Consider the following 17,857-nt stretch of genomic DNA (forward strand, 5'->3'; position numbering starts at 1 on the left):
ATAAGGTTCTTACGCTGCAGTTTCAGGTATAATTATCTCCCCCAACCAAGCCCATCATATATCAGTCTACCATTAACATCTAGCACATGGTTAACTACTCTTGCAGACACAGTGATGTATGACCTTTACACTGGCTGTTTCACCCTAACTGGTTGTTTCTAAGTAAACTATTTTATAGGTAACTGACTTAGTCACAACCTTACATGCACCCATCACGTTCCATGCCAAAACACATAGGTAAAAGACATTGTAATTTACAACGCCAATAGCTCTAACTCTTGCAAATGGGAGACCTATTGCATTGCAAATGCTTGTTGATTTTAACTGCAGTTTTCACAAATCCACATGTGAAGCAAGCTAAGCGGAAGTTATGGAATCCAATTGTAACATTAGGTCAATGGAAAATGTTTGATACACATTTTTCTACCTGTAAAGTAACTGTAAAATTACAAGCCAGCTTGGTGCTTTATGAAGGGATTTTAGATTTTTCTGGTATGAATCAACTGGGCATTGGGCACGAGTTAGGAGACAAGATCAGAGAGAGTACCTGCTTTAGCACTGATGGTGCCTGGGGCAATATTGTTTGGTGGAACCCTCCCCCCCATGGTCCGCCCCCCAAAAACCATTCTCCACAGATTCCCCCCACTATCACACTAACACTCCAACATTGCCCCTTATCTCTCCATAGCCCTTCTCTCATGCAATTCTCTTTTATACTGCTGTGTGTTGTGTGTACACTGTAGTTGTAGAGTAGGCTAAGGGATCTGCTAAGGCGTTCTATATTTCAAAGTGAAGTAGAGGTGAAGACCGATGGTACGTTAACCTATGCATATCCTGCTGTCACAATCATTACAGTACCCAGACTCTAAAAGCCCACAACAATGGTTTTAATGCTTAGATGTTCAAGTCGTTGCATCAGTTTTCTACACTTTTATATTTCTGGTTTGGATGTGTGACTCCTGCTGTGGTCTTTTGAATGGTGAACTAAATGAGTCCACAATATGCATATCTTCTCTTATTCCACCCCCCCCCCCCCCATGGCATGGGATTTGCCAGCTATAATATCATATCACCATCATCTCCAGGCAGGCAATACGTTAATCCTAAAATTTCTTCTTGAATGCTGCTAGTTTGTGACCTGTTTAGTTGGTTGTTTGTTAATTTGTTAAATAAAAAAATCTGTGAGGTACTCAGCACTGTATCCCGAAGTCTGTTATGAAGCGCTGTGGTTATACTGACTAAGCAACTACCCAAGTTATTATATGATATCTCTTTATTAATGTAATAACTGCACTTAAACAATTGCTTTATTAACCTTCTTGCTTTCTCAAATTTGCTTGAAAATGCAACATTTGCCCACTCTTTTTTCAAAATTTTCTCGGGGGGAGAACGCTGGACCCCCCTTAAGTTTTTCGGGCTCGCTCGCATTGCTCGCTGGCTGTGGTGCATTACAAAACTCATTTTCCGCCACCACTTTCTACTGTCACCACCCGCCACTGCAGGAAGGGCCCCCTCAAGTTTCGTTACGCCACTGACACAAACGTTTTTAACGCACACATGCGTAACAACAAATCTATCATTCTAACTTTCATTGCAGATCTTAGAGCCTGAAAAAGGGAGTTGACAGGAATGTTTAGACTCACGTATGAATTTAATGATGCACATAAACCAGAACAGTTTTACAAAAAACATGCATCATCGACAGAAGATCCGGTGGACAATAAGATAATTCAAGAGAATTTGCATTAAAAGAGAGCTATTTTTCTTCGCTACTTATCCTTTTTGGGACACTCAGAGATGGGCACGCATATGCGATCATTATTAGAGCGGAACGCATAGCCCTCATTGCACACACACCAGGGCTTGCAGGAACTTCCGTCGACAGGTTTGGTATCCGGTTTTGCACAGGTTGCATGATCGGACTTCATACAAGGCTCATAATGCATGTTCGCCGGGCACCTCACTGGGCAAGTTTCGTATTTTACACATTCATGAGAGCTGCTGGACTTGAAGATGTAACCAGATTCACATTCACACCCGTATTTGCATTCCCTAGTACACATAGGGACTGTGATATCGCTTAGCTTGTCGCAGTTTTCTCGACAGGTCCTCATGCATCTATTTGTGGCGTTGGGTTGGCACACTAATATAGGGAGACAAAATTGTGTTAGTCATATTCTAGTTTTAATTCCAGCATCATTTGCATAAAAATATTACACACACTAACAAGTATGCACCTTAAAAATGAACTATGAAAGAAATAAGTGAGAAATCAGTAATAAAAATCATGCAGTCTAAATTATTACCGTAAAATATATGTAAATACATCCTGTAATAACACCAGCTATTATTTACCTGAAGTATCCTATCCACATTGCATTTATAGGACCAACTACTTCTAATTCCTCTGCCTACTTCAAATCCTGCGGCTGGGAAATGGCATCATGATTGCGTCTATGTCCCTGTGCGGAGTTCCCCTAATATTTTTGCAATTGCGCTCCCCGAGTTGCTGCACTGGTGAGTCTGCAGGCATAGCTGCAACTTGTCCAGTTTATCCAGATATGTTACCACCGTCATCTCATCTGTTGTTTACATATATTGGGGGAGGAGCAACAGTGATCCTACCTATTGAAATGTATAAGAACGAATGCCTGAAACTACTCAATGACCCTCGTAATTACTCACGACTGCAAAGAGATCCAACTGGGAATTTGAAACTAGAAATACATGAGATGGTTTCGGAAGCAGCAGAAGAAGGATGGATCACCAACGCAGAGGATTTTTTTTTAAAAGAAACGGATCCAAAGATCCCATACTTTTATATCCTCCCTAAAGTACATAAGAATATGCATCCACCACCAGGTAGACCGATCGTATCAGGCATCGGTTCGGCACTCGAACCACTCTCAAAATTTGCAGACCATTTCCTACGACCAATGGTACAAAAAATGCCTTCCTATCTAAAAGATACACAAGATATCTTGTTGAAACTCCAACCGCTGAGTTTTGATCCAACCACTGATTACTTGATGACTCTAGATGTGGAAGCACTGTACACTAGTATTCCCCAAGAAGCTTCCCTCACAGTGATTGAAAAACTGCTGGGATTGGAAAATTGGACATCAATAACACCAATAAAATTCATTGTCCAGTGTGTACGACTAGCCCTAACTAGGAATTATTTTGAATTCGAAGGGGAGTACTTTCTACAAACCCATGGTACTTCTATGGGCATGACCTGCGCACCGAGCGTAGCATGCCTGTACGTACATGACTTCGAAATACGCTTCATCTACAATGAGACAAACCCGTACCAATCCAATCTGGGGGTATGGAAGCGTTTTATAGACGATATCTTTATAATCTGGAAAGGAGATGCCGACAGAGCAAAATAGTTCCTGGCTTGGTTAAACAGCAGGGATGAATACCTGAAGTTCACAATGACTTTAGAGAGAGATTCAATTACGTTCTTGGATCTAAAGATTTGGCCAGCAGATGGGACACTAAAAACTGAAGTGTTCTATAAACCCACTGATGCCAACAATCTACTCAGGTACGATAGCTTCCACCCCAAAGCCTTACGAGACAACTTGCCAGTCGGCCAATTCCTAAGGTTGAGAAGGAATTGTACTGACAAAGCAAATTACGAAACCCATGCTGAGAAGCTAACACAAAAATTGAAGACAAAATCCTACCCAACAAAACTGATTAAACAAGCATATAAAAGGGCTAAGAACAGCAATCGAGAAGGACTATTGGAACCCACAAAGAAACCTGACAACAAAAGAATGGTTTGTGTCTCTACCTACGGAACAGACTCTAATAAAGTAAAAAACATCGTTTTACGACATTGGAGAACATTAAACTCTGGCGGCTTGAAACTGGAGAAACCGTTATTCGCTTTCAAGAGAGGAAAATCAATCAAGGACTCCGTCGTTCACACTCGCCCAAAAAAGAAACAAGGCAAAGCAGGCCAACAAAACACATTATGGAATCTACCAGAGGTAGTTGGACACTTCCCATGTGGATCGTGCAGTGTATGCAGATTAACAACACCTAGCAAAGTGATCGACGTGGGCTTGAGAACCCCTTGGGAACAACTATCCTTCAGTAACTGCAACAGCCACAATGTAGTTTACTTAATCACGTGTATCTGCAAGAAGATATACATTGGCATGACCACACGAAAAGTGAAGATCAGAATTAACGAGCATCGTAGCACATTCAGATGCGGTAAAACAATTACCAAAATGATGCGACACTTTCAAACACAGAAACACAATGAGAATGACTTCACTTGGACGGTGATTGAAAAACTACCGGATAGTTGCAATGAAAGACAACTACTAAAACTTGAGCAGAGATGGATTTACCGGTTGTCAAGCACAACGTTAGGTCTCAACGAAGAAATCCCGTGGTGTTCTATGACCTAACCTGAATACAAGAAGAACTACCCTCGTAGTTCAGTCAGTGCAAATATAAAAAGCCGAAAATATGACGAACAGTAAATAAATATATACCAAACATTGACATCAAGTAAGCTCTAAATATGCCATTCCTATAGAAGTTTCTCACAACTGAAGGGAAAGGAAGGTGTGTCAGCCAGTAACAGTATGACCAAATAAGGAGGCTGAGAAATTAGGAGTATTTGTACGAATACAGCCCCTACCAAAGAAGAACCTATACACTATATGAACATGTGGTATTATATATAGAAGCCCTGAAAACACACTGAATGATTTTAAAGGGTGGGGAATAGACGATCAGCTTGGAGAGTCGGTCAAAACAGTAAACAAATGCACAGACAATAGGATCTAATAAAATTCACCATTGTGTTGCATATTCTGGTTGAACCAATAGGACTCCATGTACATGACTCTCTAGCACGGTCCAATAGCACGTGCAGTAAGCGACTTAATCGCTGCCTTTCTACACTGTAGCATTATCAGTCGAAGGATTGTCTCGTACCTACATGAAAAAATCTATGAAGTTGGGCATAAGTGATAAATATAATTTTAAAAAATAAACAAAAAAAGTTAACAAACACGAGGGGACAAGAACACCGACAACATGATCGAATTGGACTACACTACCCAGAATTCCTGTAGTTCAACGTCACATACGTCATTAAATAACCCAGCATTCCGTATTCTAATCATAGAGAATACACGTAATGGGATAGAACAACCCAGTAATGAGAATGAAAAGCCCTACTTAAGTGACACGGCAGTCGCGTACACATCTCCGACGGCAGACGATGTGTTTTACGAGGTGTAATGGCGGTGCGGTGTCCTTGACGAAGTAAGTTGGATGGGGGCTGCGCTCACCAGGGAGGATGAGATATAACGATCTGAGACACGCTGCATGCAGCGTAGACATAGATACAAATCCTCATTGCTGGAGACTACACATTGTTCTACTTTTTGCACACAGTAGAGTAATAAGCCGGAGTGGTACTTGAGCAGACTGTCCTGAGGCAGATGTTTCTTCAACAAATAGTGCACCTATGAGGGACGCGATATAGAGCATAAAGGGATATTAGAAATGTGGAATTTTTAAAGCAGATTAACATACAGGTTAAACATTATTAAACCGATGTCGTGGGCTAAGTGCTTTGGGAATAAGATGGAGCACTAGTACAGTATTACCTTGGAAGTAGGATCACGAGATGTTACACTCACAATAACCACGGCGACAAGAGTTCCCAGTGACAGGGGGTGGTGCTGAACGAACACCCAAAAAATGTTTTTACATATATATTTTTTATTCAGTGTTTGACTACAGGACAGCACCTGAACACATGAGAGCTGCATAATGCTAGTAGGCATCAATCAGTAGGTGAGCGTCACCATGATTCCCTAGACTGACTAAAATATATGTTTTATAAAAATACCCTCCCCAACTAATAAATCTTAAAACAACACGCTAAAGAAAGGGTCTTGTACGACATAGAATGCTAGAATTGGTGGCAAACACAATTGTATAGTCACAGTCTTTCTACTTAAGACAACACCTTCTTAATTGTGATCACGCCGTGTGGTGATTATATTTCAGTGTAATGGCAAATGTTTTTTAAAATGGATTGAGTAGTGAAATCCACTAAGCCCTAATTAGTGAGCACATAGTCAGGTGGTGCACCAACACTCCAACTGTAATTCAGTGAATATGAGCACGAGATGGGCTGTAGACAGGATCATTTAATGTACTTAAAGGAAATATATTATATTGTCTTTCCCATGTCCCATAGAAAATCTACTGAAGTTGGAGTTAATATACGGACAGGTGAGTGCATTAGGCCTCACGTTTTTGGGTTGCATGTAACACATGCACTGCTACACGGCAGGGACCTTTAAGAATAAGGCACAGAAACATAACGCCCTGACGAAGGCCCTCAGACCCGATTGGGCTACCCATGTGGGCCGAAACATGTTGGCACACAATTGAGGGTATATTTGAACAGAATTAAGTTCAAAATAACCCCAAGACAAAGGGGCAGATTTATGTTAACTGGCGCATCCCTGCATATCAGCAGGGATGCGCCAATTATTATGCGCCACAGCTGCGCCACCATGGATGCGCCGCATTTATAATGCGGCGCACCATGGGGCAAAAACGGCACAGATGCGTGACGCATCTGTGCCGTGAAAGTGGCGCATTGCTGGAGTTGCGTCGCAAGCGCGACGCAGCTCCAGCAATGTTCTGGGGGGCCCTATCTGTACAATGCTGCGTCAATCCTTACGCCTGCTTCAAGCAGGCGCAGGGTTTTGACGCAGCATGGGCCTAAAAGTGACTGAGTGAAATCTTGTAGATTTCACTCAGCCACTTTTAGGAGGCGTTCCTGCGCCGGAACGCCCCCACCTGCCCTGGAACGCCTACATGTGGCGCAGGGCTTTACAACGTGACGCATCTCCCAGATGCGTCACGTTGTAAATACCCCGCACCATGGCGCAGGATTTGCGCCGCTGCTGCATCACAAAAGTGACGCAACGGCGGCGCAAAAGTGGCGCAAGTGCAACATAAATCTGCCCCAAAGTGTTTAGTGATACCATGAGTGCCCGTGAATAAAGGACTCAGGAAAGGGTACACTCATAGGTATTTTTAACCTAATCTGGTTCCCTGCTTAACCAGTTATTCATTTATCTAAGCACTCCCAATACCTCTTTGGTTGAGTCCGCCCAGAGAGTACCATCTTCTCTGGGTGTGGAGTATTTGCCTATGATGAAGCATGTCACTATTATGTGAGTGAGGCTTTTACTTCAATATCTTTGATATTCCACCTGATAAGTAGGTAGTTGAATAACACCCTAATACATCCTTAGATCGGGTTATTCTACCAGTCTAACAGTAGTTGCAAATTGTGAAAAAAAGTTTATCCGGGAGAACGCAACTATGTTGTTTATTCTCTCACTCTCTATGTGTGAAAAACATAGCTGCAACTTGTCCAGTCCATTCAGATATTTGACCACCGTCATCTCATCTGTTCTTTATGAAGGTGGATTCTCAAATGTCTGAATCGTAGTGGGTGACAATCAGTCCTACCTCATGAATATTAATAAGGTAGTTCACTATAATTGGATTGCATCACAGGGAAGGTGGCCTGTGGGGGCCAGCAGACCATCATGTCTGTGGCTGCCTTTCAATAAGGTAAGCTTTTTTTTAAATGACACCCATTTTTCTTAAAGGAAACAGGGTTGCAGTTAACAATAAAGGTGGACAATTTTTAATTATTTTTATTTTTATAGGGGACCCTTTCCTTTTTTTGTATGCATTAGCCAATCACCTCCTCTAAGATGTCAGTAAAAGACAACATATTGTTCAGTCATTTATAATGTAGTATAGTTCTTTGGCAATTTTATAATATTTTCACAAAGGAAATTACAGACATTTTGCTCAGGTCGAGTCAAATTTTTAACCAAACCTCCCTTTTCCAAAAGGGCAACCTAAAGCACCTGGAATCAATTTAGTTAAGCAGTGTGTGCTAAGAAGAAACATCAAGCACCTTCACCAATACATAAGCCATCCGACAAATTCACGGGTGATAGTTATTTTTCAAGCTTTACTAATATACACCTCAAAACAATTTAGCAGTACTTCAAAAGAGTTTTCCCTCCTACAGCAGTCTGTCCTGATTTACATTTTTCTTTGTCTACGAAGGAGATATAACCACCTCAAAAGGGATGGAGCAAAAGAGTACACTCACATATGTAGGTGTCAGAAAGTGATTTATTAATGAGGAATGGGGTGGCCCATCAACCAAATATGGCAATTTTGCTAGGTTACAACACAGTTCACTGTGAAATGGCTGGTGACCCCCGAGTCGGTCGAGCACAAAGTTCCAGCCTTATTTTCAAGAGAAATGCTGGCTACATTCAAGAAATACCAAATATAATTCAAGTCAAGAACACTATAATATTTTCAAACCAAATTAGGAAATCCTAGAAAAATATATTATGCTAAATGGGACAAAATGCTTAAAGGACGGTTAAGGGAGCAAGAGATATGAACTCATGAAGTGAATGTAAAAAAAAATCCTTTGCAACAATGGGGCTGTTAACGTCACTGTTTAAAAACAGCCAGTAGAAAGGTAACAAGAATTACAAGCAATCTATTCTAACTGAGAGAGACCAGAACCTCAGAGGCACAACAGGTTGCCTTCCAGGCTGGTACACTCCAATGCTTTCAATTTTCCTGAAGCTCTATTGCAGGACTCAAGTAGAATTTCAAAGAGTATGACAGAGCACCTTCCTCCTGATTGCCGTTTCAGTAAGGGCTCACACTTTCCTGAATATCATAGAAAAGTCTCCTCTGGTCTCTCCCAGAGAAGGTGGCAACTTGCGGGTGAGGTGATGCTATTCTGTGAAGATATTTCTCTTTAGTGGCCTTCTGAATCACAGTCGAGTTAAACAGGTGTGATGTATTTGTGGATATGCTTCCATATCCTGGGTGCATAGACTGAAAAGGACAGATCTTTTCCTTCCTGCATTAGCTTGTTTATAATCTGTCAATAACCTTGCTCTAACTATGACATTGACCGGTTTCTCTGCCAGGTATACTTAAATGTTGCTTTTGAAGGTTTTGTAGGTGATGCTGGTGGTATTGAAAATGATGCAGGCTGATAGGGGTAGCAGGTTAACTGATCAAATTGCTCCTGGTCCTAGATAAGGCGAACTTCCTAGTTGGGCATTCATTTGACAGGAGTCAATGCAGTCAGTGATGTGTTAGACTAGAGCATTGCCTCTATCTAGTTAGGAGAGAACTGGTCACTGTTGAATGGAAATCTGATTTAAGTAGGAAAGATTTGCATTTTGTAGGGAAAAAGGTCTGGCACCATGCAATCATGTTAAGTATAAATCATAATGATTTTGCATTTGGTGTCAGGTAGAGGGTCAAGAAGTCTAGGCTTGTGCCTGCTAGCCAAGCTTGCATAAAGGGTTGGTTGACATTGTTGGAGAACAGTAAAGATTCTGTATTTATCAGGTTGAGATTTAGGTCCGGACTTGGCATTCAGCTATTAATTAACTTAGTCAAAAGACACACAAGTGATGGACGGAATGCAGAACAAATCAAAACTTTCACCCCCAGTCAAGTAATCTGGGATAAATCCATCATTCTTTTGCTAACAATGCCACCCCAGTTTAGACCTGGCCATATACAAATCAGTCTTGACCCTGTGCCTCATGGGAACAGTCCAGCCTGAACTGCCATGCCAGGTACTCCCAGGACTGGAAATAAGCATCCCTGGACCGGTTTCGGGGTTTCACCCCTCTTCAGCTAGGATAGCTTGATTCAAGTGGCACAGTGAGCCCAGGACCCATGTCTGGGCATGCCTGGCGCACTTAGGGCAAGAAAGCAAAAGACACACAAGTGATGGACTGAATGCAGAACAAATCAAAACATTCACCCCCAGTAAAGAGGTCTGGGTTAAATCCATCATTCTTTTGCTCACCATGCCACCCCAGTTTAGACCTGGCCATATGCAAATCAGTTTTGACCTTGTGCCTCATGGGAACAGTCCAGCCCGAACTGCCAAGCCAGGTCCTCCCTGGACCGGAAATAAGCATCCTAGGATCGGTCTTGGGGTTTCAACCCTCTTGAGCCAGGATAGCTTGATTCAAGTGGCACAGTGAGCCCAGGACCCACGTCTGGGCATAACTGGCACTCTTAGGGCGAGAAAGCAAAAGACACACAAGTGATGGACGGAATGCAGAACAAATCAAAACATTGACCCCCAGTCAAGAGATCTGGGTTAAATCCATCATTCTTTTGCTCACCATGTCACCCCAGTTCAGACATGGCCATATGCAAATCAGTCTTGACCCTGTGCCTCATGGGAAAAGTCCAGACCGAATTGCCAAGCCAGGTCCTCCCTGGATTGGAAACAAGCATCCTAGAACCGGTTTCGGGGTTTCACCCCTCTTCAGCCAGGATAGCTTGATTCCAGTGGCACCGAGAGCCCAGGATACACGTCTGGGCATACCTGGCGCACTTAGGGCAGAAAAAAAAAGACACACAAGTGATGGACGGAATGCAGAACAAATCAAAATATTCCCCCCAAGTCAAGAGATCTGGGTTAAATCCATCCTTCTTTTGCTCACTATGCCACCCCAGTTTAGACCTGGCCATATGCAAATCAGTCTTGACCCTGTTTCTCATGGGAACAATCCAGCCCGAACTGCCAAGCCAGGTCCTCCCTGTAACGGAAACAAGCATCTTAGGACTGGTTTTGGGGTTCCACCCCTTTTTCAGCCAGGATAGCTTGATTCCAGTGGCACAGTGATCCCAGGACCCACGTCTGGGCAATAACTGGCGCACTTAGGGCGAGAAAGCAAAAGACACACAAGTGATGGACGGAATGCAGAACAAATCAAAATATTCACCCTCAGTCAAGAGATCTGGATTGAATCCATCATTCTTTTGCTCACCATGCCACCCCAGTTTAGACCTGGCCATATGCAAATCAGTCTTGACCCTCTGCATCATGGGAACAGTCCAGCCCGAACTGCCAAACCAGGTCCTCCCTGGACTGGAAACAAGCATCCTAGGACCGGTTTCAGGGTTTTACTCCTTTTCAGCCAGGATAGCTTGATTCCAGTTGCACAGTGAGCCCAGGACCCACGTCTAGGCATACTAGGCGCACTTAGGGCGAGAAAGCAAAAGAAACACAAGTGATGGTTAGAATGCATAACATCTGGGTTAAATACACAATTTTTTTGCTCACCATGTCACCCCAGGATGCTTGTTTCTAGTCCAGGGAGGACCTGGCTTGGCAGTTCAGGATCGACTGTTCCCATGAGGCACATGGTCAAGACTGATTTGCATATGGTTGGGTTCAAACTGGAATGGCATGGTGAGCAAGAAAATGATGGATTTAGGCCCAGATCTCTGCACTGGGGTGAATGTATGACATTGTTCTACACTCTGTCCATCAACTGATGTTTTTGCATTTGTCACCCCGAGTGGGACTGGTATGCCAAGACGTGGGTCCTGTGCTCTCCATGCCACTGGAATCAATCATCCTGGCTGAAGAGGGGTGAAACCCTGAAACCGGTCCTAGGGTGCTTCTTTCCAGTCCAGGGAGGACCTGGCTTTGCAGTTTGGGCTGGACTTTTTCCTTGAGAGACAGGGTCAAGACTAATTTGCATATGGCTGGGTTCAAACTGGAATGGCATGGTGAGCAAAAAAACGATGGATTTAGGCCTAGATCCCTGCACTGGGGTGAATGTATGACATTGTTCTGGATTCTGTCCATCAACTGTAGTTTTGCATTTGTCACCCCGAGTGGACGGGTATGCCCAGATGTGGGTCCCGTGCTTTCCATGCCAATGGAATCAATCTATCCTGGCTGAAGAGGATTGAAACCCCGAAACCAGTCCTAGGATGCTTGTTTACAGTCCAGGGAGGACCTGGCTTGGCAGTTCGGGCTGGACTGTTCCCATGAGGCACAGGGTCAAGACTGATTTGCATATGGCTGGGTTCAAACTGGAATGGCATGGTGAGCAAAACAATGATGGATTTAGGCCTAGATCTCTGCACTGGGGTGATTGTATGACATTGTTCTGCATTCTGGTGGAGAGGTGTGGCTCACTGGTTAGAGGCGGCAGACCCGTAAGCAGAGAATCAGCCAGGGACCAGGGTTCAATTCCCGACACAGCAGGGTCGTGGACCAGGGTCAAAACGGACTCGATAATTCTCGCCTCGGTACCTACTCTAACCAGGAACACACTTGGCAACTCTGGGCATTAAGCTTGCCTCATCTCTACAACAGCCCCCCCACAGACGCCGGGGATGCCTGGTTTCACCGTGGAGATACCCAGAAAGGGACCATCTCACAGGGATAGCCAGGACGTGTTCTACAGCGCCGGGACGCCCCGTTGCTGGGGCAGCTGTGCGCTTTACAAGTCTACAACATTTACATTTACATTCTGTGGCTCAACTGTAGTTTTGCATTTGTCACCCCGAGTGGGACGGGTATGCCCAGATGTGGGTCCCGTGTTCTCCATGCCAATGGAATCAAGCTATCCTGGCTGAAGAAGATTGAAACCCCGAAACCGGTCCAAGGATGCTTGTTTCCAGTCCAGGGAGGACCTGGCTTGGCAGTTCGGTCTGGACTGTTCCCATGAGGTTGTATTTGTGTTGATGTTTGTTAACATCTGATGACGTCTTATGGTGTTTGAAACTTTAATTAGTTTCATTTAAAAATCATCCTTGCCAAAGTCTTAAAGGAAAATGTTTCTGATTTTCTCTTTTTGGTTGGGTGTGATGCTTAAATGTAGTGTGGAGTGTAGCATTGTATTTCAGTTCAGTGGTAAAGGGGCATTGCCTTGTTATAAGGCAGGGTGCTGCTTTGAGAGTGAATAGGTTCGATGGTTAGTTCCTTTGTTTCAGATACTTGACAAGTGTATTGACAGATTCTTTCACTGCTTTGGTTCTAAAGATGTTCAGAACATTGAAGTTTCAGAGGAGGTTTTGGTGGGAGTGCTGAATGGATGCAGTAGTGATAAAGGGCCAGATGTCCAGAGCATTTAGCAGGTCGCAAATGGACCATCGGGCTGTTTGGGACCAGTAACATGTATCTTATATTTTGAGAGTTGACCCACTCGCAAAGTAGAGTTTGCGAGTCACTAATATGAAGGGGCATGCCAAGGGCGTCTCTTCCTAATAGCGAGTTGCACGGGAATGTATGATTGTTTTATGAACGGAATGCAGTCGCAAATCAATCGCAGTGTACCACCTACTCCAAGTAGGTAGTAAGTCAGTCACAAAGGGGAAGGGGTCCCCAGGTCTTTGTGACTGGCAATAAAAATATTTTTTACTAGCAGGCCTCTTGCCTCACAGACCAGTGCCTACTGAAACAGTACATTTTATTTTTATTTCTGAAACAAAACAGGCTGAATTTTAAAAAAAAGTAGTTTTAAAAAAAAGCAAACACAGATATCAACAGCATACCACCATCCCTGTTATATTGGCCATTCTCAAAGGGTTGCGAGCCTTCCAGAAACCTGAGATCGAGCCAGACAAAGCTGATTCAAGTTCCCAAATTTAAGCAAGTTAGGTGGGGGGAGAAGCTTCCTGCATCAGGCAGCCAAGACCTGGAACCTTCTCCCTATTACAATCAAAAACAGCACATCTCTGCTCACATTCAGGAAAGAGGTAAAAACCTGGCTGTTTACTTCTTAGGTCGAGCACTATCCCCCGGCAGACCTTGACATTACATCACATTACATCGACTTAGCGCCAAGACGCCCATGGGCAATTGTGCGCTTTATAAATTCACAAATAAAATCAATCAAAGTGTGATCTGCCTCAGGAATATTGATGAGGTAGGTCAAAATCAACCCATTTGCGAATCACTTATGTGTCTGAAAGACATTAGTACATTTCATTTTAACTAAGGGTGGGCGTAGTTCGCGAAGTAGCACTTCGCGAAGCTACGCAAAGTGAAGTTCTCACTACGCGAGCTACGCGTAGCACTTCGCGAACTGCGTAGTAACATGTTCGCACTGTGCAAGATGTTGTTTTCAATGATTGCACAGTGCGGACAAGCAACCGGCACTGTGCAATCATTGAAAATGGCATCTTGCACAGTGCGAGCTGTAGTTTTCTGCTGCTCGAGTAGATTTTTACTCGAGCGGCAGCTTTCTCAACGCGAACTGGTAGTTTCTCATCGCGAGCGGTCGCGAGCATACGCGAGCCCTCGCAATGAGAAACCTGACCTCCTCGCGTTGGGAATCTCGCCGGGAGGTTTATTTTCCATGCTCGCGATCGCGAACAAGGAAAAAGTCTCGCCGGGATGTCATTTTGCTTGCTCGCGGTCGCCAACTTGACGTTGAGGACCGCGAGCAAGCAAAAAATGACCGCAGCACTACGCAACACTACGCTACGCGTGTTCGCACTGTGCAATGTATTAAAAAAGTCCAGACTTCAGCAAATGTCTATATTCTTTAGGGGTAAAATGCCATACCTTTTGGTGTAGAAGCAGCCAGAAGTGGGTTTAGAAAGATCATCAATAGACCTGAAAAGATATATAGTGTGTTAATGAGCGGACTGGGTTGTGGCTGCAACAGTACCATATCACCCTATTCTTTTACTCACCTAACATCAGTAGCTGACGGTATGAGCTGGGTAGCTTCATGTTGTCCTCGCCTTGTTTCTAGAAACAATCAGCGACAGAGCACAATGATTAAGTAAATATATAAAGGAAGCTTTAAAATCATAAATGCAGGAATGCACTAGAACAAAAACCTTGTGAGTAGAGTGATGTGACATACAGCCTAAAGATCGCAGTTGGGCAAATGGGAAGCAGTTGGGATAGTCTTGAGGTCAATGATGAAACACTGCGAACAATGAAGTGACCAAAGAAAAGCTACAGTAGACTTATAGAGACATGAAATGACTACACATGCAGATACATGGGCACACAAACACATTCATACACAAACACAGTGCACACAGATGCATACATATACATACACACTGACACACGCACAAAAATTGTGGTGGTGTGAGCACAGTAAAGAGCAGCAGCACATATTGGAGCATACCTACCAGAATATAAATTTTTGACCATCAAAAAGAATATTGCGAAGATAAGCTTATATACGTAAATAGGTAATTCTAGGTTTACTGTATTTCACTTTGTAAATTTAGTGCATATACATATTTACTGAAAAAAACAAAGGTTAAAGGGATGTTATTTTTAGGCTCAGAGTTTACTGGTACAAAGTCAATGAAATGCAGCACTTATAGTCACCTGAGCTAACTATAACGTACGCCCCCGCAAAGCACTGCTTATGACCTCAAAGATAACATCACTCATGAAATGGTCAGGGACATACCTGATGACATTTCTAATGACATCACTGATGACATCAAAGTGAGTGTGTGCGTGTGAGTACAAGTGGGTCAGCGATTGGTTGCCTGAGTCTTTGTGTGGGTCTGTGAGCGGGTGCCTGAGTGTATAAGTGGGTCTGTGAGTTGGTGTATGAGTGTCTCAGTGGGTCTGTCAGTGGGTGTGTGAATCTGTGAGTGGGTCAGTGAGTGGGTGCATGAGTCTCTAAGTATGTCTGTGAGTAGTGTGTGAGTGTCTGAGTGGCCGTGTGAGTTGGTACATGACTCTCCCAGTAGGTATGTGAGTGGAGGTATGAGTCTGTGAGTGGGTGAGTGAGTCTCTGAGTGGGTCTGTGAGTGGGCACTTCAGTGTCCAAGTGGGTCTGTGACTGGGTGCATGAGTGTCTGAGTGGATCTGTGACTGGAAGAGTGAGTCTCTGAGTGGGTCTGTGAGTGGGTGCAGGAGTGCCTGATTGGGTTACCAGCCGAGCTGTGAAGTGTATGCTTTTTAAAGGGACACAACACAGGCCCCTGCGCTGAAGGGGGTGCAGTGGCCTGTTTTATGCTCCTCACAATTCTCTACTGCTCCAACCAGAATTCAATGTGCTATGGGACCCCGGGGGAGGCTCAAGGCACCTGCAGTCCCTGGCAGCTCCTTGTCCCCTGCGGAAGTTGGCATTGAGGCATAGAACCAGGTTCAGGAGATTTTAAATTCAGCAATCTCGATAATGTAACATCGGATTTGCCCACTGGAGGGTGATGAACTTTGTTTTAAATTTATGTTTGGCTAGAGCAAACCCATTTGGGTAAAGTGTACAGTGCAGAACCACAATTACCTACATGCACTCGTTTTGAACTCACTTAGGAGACCCCCTAAAGAGTAGCATTAGTATTTAACCTGGTGAACACGTGCCTGCAATCATCTTGCTGGACTGGCAAGCATTTGGCCTGTGAGCAAGGGCTAGGGAAGAGCAAAATGCGTTAGGCCTCTTGAAAAAAGAATTCTATATATGTTATTGGCTTTGCTGCAGTCCACAATAAAGAAATTAAAACCCTTTCTATGAGTGCACCTTCGTCAGAGGACGATCTTTTCTTGTGGAGATATATATATGTATGTGTGTGTGTGTGTGTGTGCGTGCGTGCGCGTGCCGTGCGTGCCTGTGTGTGTGTGTGTGTTTTCAGGATGGAATGCGGAGGTGGAGTGGCTCACAAGAGGTGAAGCCTTGAGTGGAATGGGTCATACATGATTCCCCTCCCTCATATCTTCCTAGCATATAGGTGTGGAGTTACACATGGTCATTCTATACAGAGCAAAATATTCTTACCGTCACAAAATTCTAGTTGAGATATTTGGGACACAACATTTCTGCATGTCAATTGGTCGTAAATGCATCCCAAGGCTTTCCCGAGGCAGTTGCCTCCGTGTCTGTTAAAGCCACCTTGCGGAAACCTGCAGTTCTTCTAAAAAGAGCGGGTCTTTCTCCATCTAAATGTCGAGGTTAACTTATTTCCCCGCCGCGGAAATCTCCAAACGCTGAAGCGTTTGAAGTACCGGCAGCACGGGTGTTTACATTTTAGAGAAACTTCCGTCCCCCCTTAAGCAACGCCTGCAAAGTCCACAATTAATATTTCATAAGATTTGTCATCCCTTACTTCAGAAACTTGATCGAAGCATTAATTGACTATAAAATGTATCATTAGGCTGCATGCCTGTCTCCTTTATGTATGCAGCATCTCTTTACCTTGTACCTAGCCAGAAGGCAGCAGCGCACTGTCGTTTTTATATAGGAGTAGTTTTGGAAGCGGTGTGGCGCAGCAGCCAGGGCGTCTGATTCCTGAACCCTGGGTCTCACGGTTCGATCCCAGGCACCAGCAGCAAATCAACCCAGCACCATGTGACCCTGGGCTGTATATTGCTTAATCTTCCCGAGGGCCCCCAGCGCCTTGACACCTTCGGTTAATTGTTCGCGCTTTACAAGTTCGACATTAACATTTAAGAGTAGCAATGGCAGCTCCACACTGGTCTGTAAAACGTTAAGAGCCTTACCTTTCTTTTTCAAAGCAATTAGCCTAATTTGACACACAGATAAGAATAAAGTAACAAAGTCGCAGCATATTCATCAACACAAGAAGGAATCATGCTTTTTAGTTCCCTTAAAAGAAACATTAAGATTTATAAATAATTTCTCCTTGGAAACATACCTCTGTCTCCTTATATTGTGGACAGACTGTTCTGCACCTCCTTTTCCGGGTGATTCTAACCGGCCACCTGCTTGCTTTTATATCTAATAGCAAGTCATTGGGCAAGCTCTCTGCATGCAAATAATATTGTTTGAGAAACAACATTTTGCAACAGTATTACCTAACAGAGCAACGGGAACTTCCCAAGGATAATTAAAGCATGAATCACAGGTGTTCTTGCCCCAAGCTTATTGCAGGTAGGTTTATTCTGAAGTGCTATTGACGGTTTATACCAAGTGATGGTTGGTGACCCACAACAATTATGGGTTAACATGAATAAAATATGTTC

At 43.7% G+C, this 17,857-nt stretch overlaps 1 protein-coding gene across 1 annotated transcript; it reads right to left on the reverse strand.

Moving 5' to 3' along the window:
* Positions 1 to 1,632: 1,632 nt before the first annotated feature.
* Positions 1,633 to 17,642, reverse strand: LOC146809254 (alpha-tectorin-like). The gene is made up of 4 exons (XM_085616078.1): positions 17,530 to 17,642; positions 14,593 to 14,650; positions 14,462 to 14,512; positions 1,633 to 2,143 (listed from the first exon to the last, which is right to left on the reverse strand). Exons 2-4 carry the CDS (start codon positions 14,630 to 14,632, stop codon positions 1,770 to 1,772), a joined length of 465 nt encoding a protein of 154 aa, XP_085472204.1. The 5' UTR covers positions 14,633 to 14,650; positions 17,530 to 17,642; the 3' UTR covers positions 1,633 to 1,769.
* Between the last annotated feature and the right edge of the window lie 215 nt (positions 17,643 to 17,857).

This window comes from Triturus cristatus, chromosome 7 (assembly GCF_964204655.1).
Source record: "Triturus cristatus chromosome 7, aTriCri1.1, whole genome shotgun sequence".
Lineage (NCBI taxonomy): Eukaryota > Metazoa > Chordata > Amphibia > Caudata > Salamandridae > Triturus > Triturus cristatus.